The 4,821-nt window shown below is 42.9% G+C and overlaps 1 protein-coding gene across 2 annotated transcripts in view; it reads right to left on the bottom strand.

Moving 5' to 3' along the window:
• The window catches only part of TRIM66 (tripartite motif containing 66), a 102,265-nt gene that overhangs the window by 66,200 nt on the left and 31,244 nt on the right, over positions 1–4,821 (bottom strand). Inside the window, exon 4 of one of the 2 annotated variants that reach the window (XM_019519610.1) lies at positions 712–828. The exons of the other annotated variant lie outside the window; for it this stretch is intronic. Within the exon in view, the coding sequence (XP_019375155.1) occupies positions 712–828 (117 nt within the window). The remainder of the gene's footprint in view (positions 1–711; positions 829–4,821) is intronic. 2 annotated transcript variants of the gene reach the window in all.

The following is a 4,821-nucleotide window of genomic DNA, read 5'->3' as shown; positions in this document are numbered from 1 at the left end:
GCTAGGAGCTGGAACCAACTTCCAAGGGAAGTGGTGCTGGCCCCTACCCTGGGGGTCTTTAAGAAGAGGCTGGATGCCCACCTAGCTGGACTCGTTTGAGTCCCATTTCTCTTTTTGGGGTTTTTGTTGTTCTCCCGCCCTGGCGGGGGGTCGGGCTAGAAGATCTACTAGGTCCCTTCCGACCCTTAATCTATGAATCTATGAATCTATGAATCTAAGAAATGCCATTAAGAGAAGTGAATGATAAAGTGAATAATCAATGGAGGGTGACTTTAGCTGTGCTGTACTTAAGAAGGAACTAGAAATACGTTTCCTTCATGACACAAACTGTAAAATTAAAAGCCCGTGTGTATTTACTTAATTCTCCACTAGATATCAGAGAGGAATGAGTTAGTTTCTCATTGAATAACCTTAAAAATACTCTGGTTATTTTCTTTTCTTAAAGTCCTTGTAGCAGCTAACATGACAGGAAGAAGGGGGGGTTTCCCCCTCCTCAAGGAATGATCATAATGGGACACGTTTTTACAAATTAAAACCAATTTGGAGCTGAGATTTTCTGATTTGATGTGGCTGTTCAGAACTAGACCAGACATATTTACTAGGAAAAATCAACCCTTGATTTTCAGCAATGATTTAAGTGCTACAACAGACAAGTGTTTTTTGCTACCTCTCTGTCTTTAATTTTCTTGAGTTCAAATGAGGGTTACAGACCTCTTTTGAGGAAAACTTCATCCCTTGCAGAGGAAATGTCAAAAGCCATGGTAGATGAGAGATGTGAGGATGGTCTCTGTGCTGCAGAATGGACAGTCTCTTTGTGGAAGTGCAAGCCTACAGAGAGGAGGGAGGTTGAAGTTCAGGAATTTCAAGAGGAGAGATGAAAGAAGTTTGGGAATTTGACCATGGAAGTATCTTGTCTTTAGAGAGAGAGAGCACAGTCTGGTTGGTCAACAGTGGAATTTGAATATCTAGTACTCCCTTTAAATGAAATGTATGACATATGGAAGTGTACATACTTTACAACTCTGCTAAATCATTAAATAATATATCTACCTGTGTAGCTGTAAAGAATGTTTCCTCTTTTGTTTTTAGCTTTTGCCATTCAGCTGTACATGTTGAAACCAAAAAGTAAGAACTGTTTTGTTAAACTTTGCCTGAGTGGGCTTTATATTTACAGAACATGTCCCAAAACTTAACCACAAAGAACATATCTAATTGTTTGTCAAGTGTGTGAACTGGGAAGTCTTTTGTAAAATGAAATGATACCATGATAAGCAAGCAGAGAATGAAGCCCACAGTCCTCTTCCTGCCATTAACCTAAAAAGAAAAACATACTGTCCACTTATTCAATACATTCATGATTTGTCTCTTCACTTTAGGATTATCCTAGTCAAAAGTCCAGAAAACACTTTAACCTATACTTTGCTGGTATTTACTTACACCTGTATACTTAGATTATCCTATTTGGGAAGATATAAAACACTAAAAATCTCTATAAACCATGATGTTTTATCGCTGTTTGTTCTCAGAAAGCAATTTACTATGTTATTTCCAATTTATTCTTAATGTTTTCTTTTCTTTCCAGTTGCCATTTGCCTCTGCTAGTTACTGCTGTAACTGAGCAATAGGTACAGTTGGAGATGCCCTAAGAAGAAAGGGTATTTATATCCAAAAGCTTACAAAGAAGAATTTTTCAAACTATTTGAGTTGGTCTAATAAAATATATCAGATTTACCCAAAGAACCTTGTCTACCTATGTCCTTAGACCAACACAGCTACAACCTTTACCCCTCTAAGAAGAAAGCAGCACACAACAAACAGCAGTTCCCATCTAAGCTTACTCCTTCCTTTTATCCTCTCTCTCTTCCATAGCTAATGGATTGCACTTAATTTCTGGGAATATCCATAAACAGTAGGACTACTACCTGTTCTCCTTTCAGTCTCTTGATTCCAGCCTATGACACACAATACAATCCATGAGGAAGATGAACTGATTAAGATGTAAAAGTTATTTAAACTGACACAAATCCATATAAAAAAAACTTGGTTCATCATCTGCTTATTTAGCTTAACTTGTTCCTAATCAATTTAAGATAAAAAATACACTATATACCAAAGACTATGTTAAAAGAATGCTAAGGTTGCCAACTCAAGCACTCTACAGTTGCAAGTATCAGATTTAAGGTTACTTTTGCAACCTTAAATTGGCCCCTGCTGTGTATTCATTATGTCAATCTTCAATTACAAAACCATGTACAATTTTTCAACCCTAATATTCTTTTAACATAAATTTGTGCATAATTTTAAAAAAGGAAACTGAAAAAAGCAACACATGGAACACCAGCACAATTGGAACATGGGATCTACTGTGCAGACCTCTGCCACTAGAGCTAAGTGATGGTGGCAGTAGGTCATCCTCCTCTGTATGAGGCATGAGACGTGCACTCTGACATTGGGTTTCATGGAGATTTGCTGGCAGAATGAGACTCAGGAGTCTTGGGTTTCAATCCAGAAAAGAATCATGCTACAGTGGTCACAGATCTTTCTGTCTGTTACCCGCAATTTTGACCATTTCTAACCTATCATCTCCATCCTGTCCCTGCCCCAGTCCTGTCTCTATCACCTTTGGCTCTTATGCCTCATTCGTTCTACTTGCATACCCAGTTCTAGTCTTTCATCTTAGCCTTTCTTATCACAATCTTAGTCTCCTTGCTTAGCTGGTCTCAGTTCCCCTCTACGCTCGCTCTGACTTCTTGTCTCCAAACTTTGTGCAGCTGGCCCTAACGCACCATTCTGGCTGTTCAATTGATCTGTCCCCTTCCCTCACTGTTTTCCATCCTACCCTAACACTTCCAAGCAACAGACTTCTTCCCTGATTGTAAGGGTAAGTGTCTCCCCTGGTTAGCACAGTGCTAGGTACCCTCACGAACTACTCAGACTCAGTGGAGCTGAGCAGGCTGCCTGTATAGTGAAAGGCGCAGGCAGAAATTACATGTATCGCGCTATCAGCCCCTTGAAAACACTCTACATCTATGTCCAAATGAAAGTGCATGGCTGCAGAGTGCTCCAATCATGTCACAAATTAACCCTTATTATATGAGGGTTCCAATGAAGGAGCTCCAAAGCGGAGCACTTTCGTTAACAGTTGTCTACTCCAGCAGCTGGGCTGAAGCAGTCCAGCCCTATCCCCAGTGCTGTCCCAGGATGCAAGGGGAAGAAGGCAGAGGAGCGAGGTCCATTCTGGTGTTTGCCCTGCTGCTCTGGTGAGGAGGGCAGGTTGATTGGAGCCCCCCACCCCTAAGGTGAGGCAGAGCTAGAGGAAGAAAGGCTGCATACCGGCAGCCTCTCTCAGTGGACTGGCTCAAAATTGGAGCTCGATCCCCAACTCTCCTGACCCAACCGCTAACATCTGTTGATTCAGGAGGGTCGGTCTAACTCATGAGACTTTCTGCAAAGTGCCATGAGTTAGGTCAGGGAGCTGCACTGCACCTGGACTTCTCCCTATTGGCCCTCTTGCCAGATAAAACATACCTCAGTCTTGAAGAAGCTTCCTTACCCTGCGAATCTTCAGCCCTCATTCCCAATCACATTAGACCAGTGCCAGGCAATTATTTCAGGTGGAGGAACGCTTAACAAGTTTTGGTGACACTTCAAGGGTAGCCCTACCCCTTGGCAGGTGTCCCACCCCCTGGTTGCCATCTTGGGACCAGAAGTACCACCCCCTAGCCCCTGGCCTTTGCCACTTGAAGTCTCTCCACCTGCCCAGGAAGTACTCCTTTTGGGAGTGGGGTTTGCTTGTATATTGTGTATGGAGGGATGGGGAGGGATGTGATGGGGGGAGTATATGGTTGGGGGTGTTTGTGTGGGGAGTGTGTGTGGGGTATGTGGGACTGCTGGGTGTGTGTGGGTATGGTGGGTTGTGAGGTGTATGGGGGGGTGAGTATGGTGCAGGTGGGGTGGTATGGTTTCTATATGTGGATGTGTGTGGGGGTGTGGGGTGTGTGGCTGGGATGTGGGGGACTTGGATGTGTGTGTGGGTATGATGAGAGCGTGGGATGTGTGAGGCAGTGTGGGTGCATGCATGCAGGTGTAGATGTACGTGTGTGGGGTGTGGGTATATGTTTGGATGTGTGTAGGGGATATGGGGTGTGTGAGTGGTTGAGGTGTCGGGTGTGTTGTAGGTATGGTGAAGGGTGGGGGGGTAGGTGCATGTGGTGACACCTTCTATAACCCCATGTACCAAATAGGGCCCCACAAGTGAGTGATGCATGGTATCACATAGTCTAAGATCCTGCAGAAGCTTGTGGTACAGGTCAGCAATGTCATTACTTGGGTAGGTGTGGGCATTTCAAGCACCAGAAAAGTAGGTGGCCAAATTAAGTCCCTTTATAGACCTCAAGTCTCTAGTGTTCAATTGAAGAACATGCCCATATTATGCTATTCAGTATGTATACATGACAGAAAGCTCCAAATGAAGGTCTACATCATTTAAGGCTTCCTAGATATAAAGTGAAAGTCAACAGATAGAGAACAAGGAAACAGCAGATGATTATGATTGTTGTAAGAAGTGGCAGAGAGCAAACCTAACCATTGTTCAGTGAGTTTTACCATGGCGGTGACAAGTTTTATGGAGATACTTGGGCAATGAGATGTTTTCATAAATGTCCCAGGAGATCTAATGAAGAAATGCAGAGTAACTTAAACCTCCACCCACAAGTATTCCTAAGGTACCAAAAATGTTATACTAAAGGGATGGGGCTTTTTTTTTTAAATTCCCATGGAGAAAGAAAATATGTAATGCAGTTATTAACGATGACTGTTCAT

The sequence above is a fragment of the Gavialis gangeticus genome, unplaced genomic scaffold (assembly GCF_001723915.1).
Source record: "Gavialis gangeticus isolate Ggan-Ray unplaced genomic scaffold, GavGan_comp1, whole genome shotgun sequence".
NCBI lineage: Eukaryota > Metazoa > Chordata > Crocodylia > Gavialidae > Gavialis > Gavialis gangeticus.
This window is presented reverse-complemented; position numbering and strand designations above follow the sequence as displayed.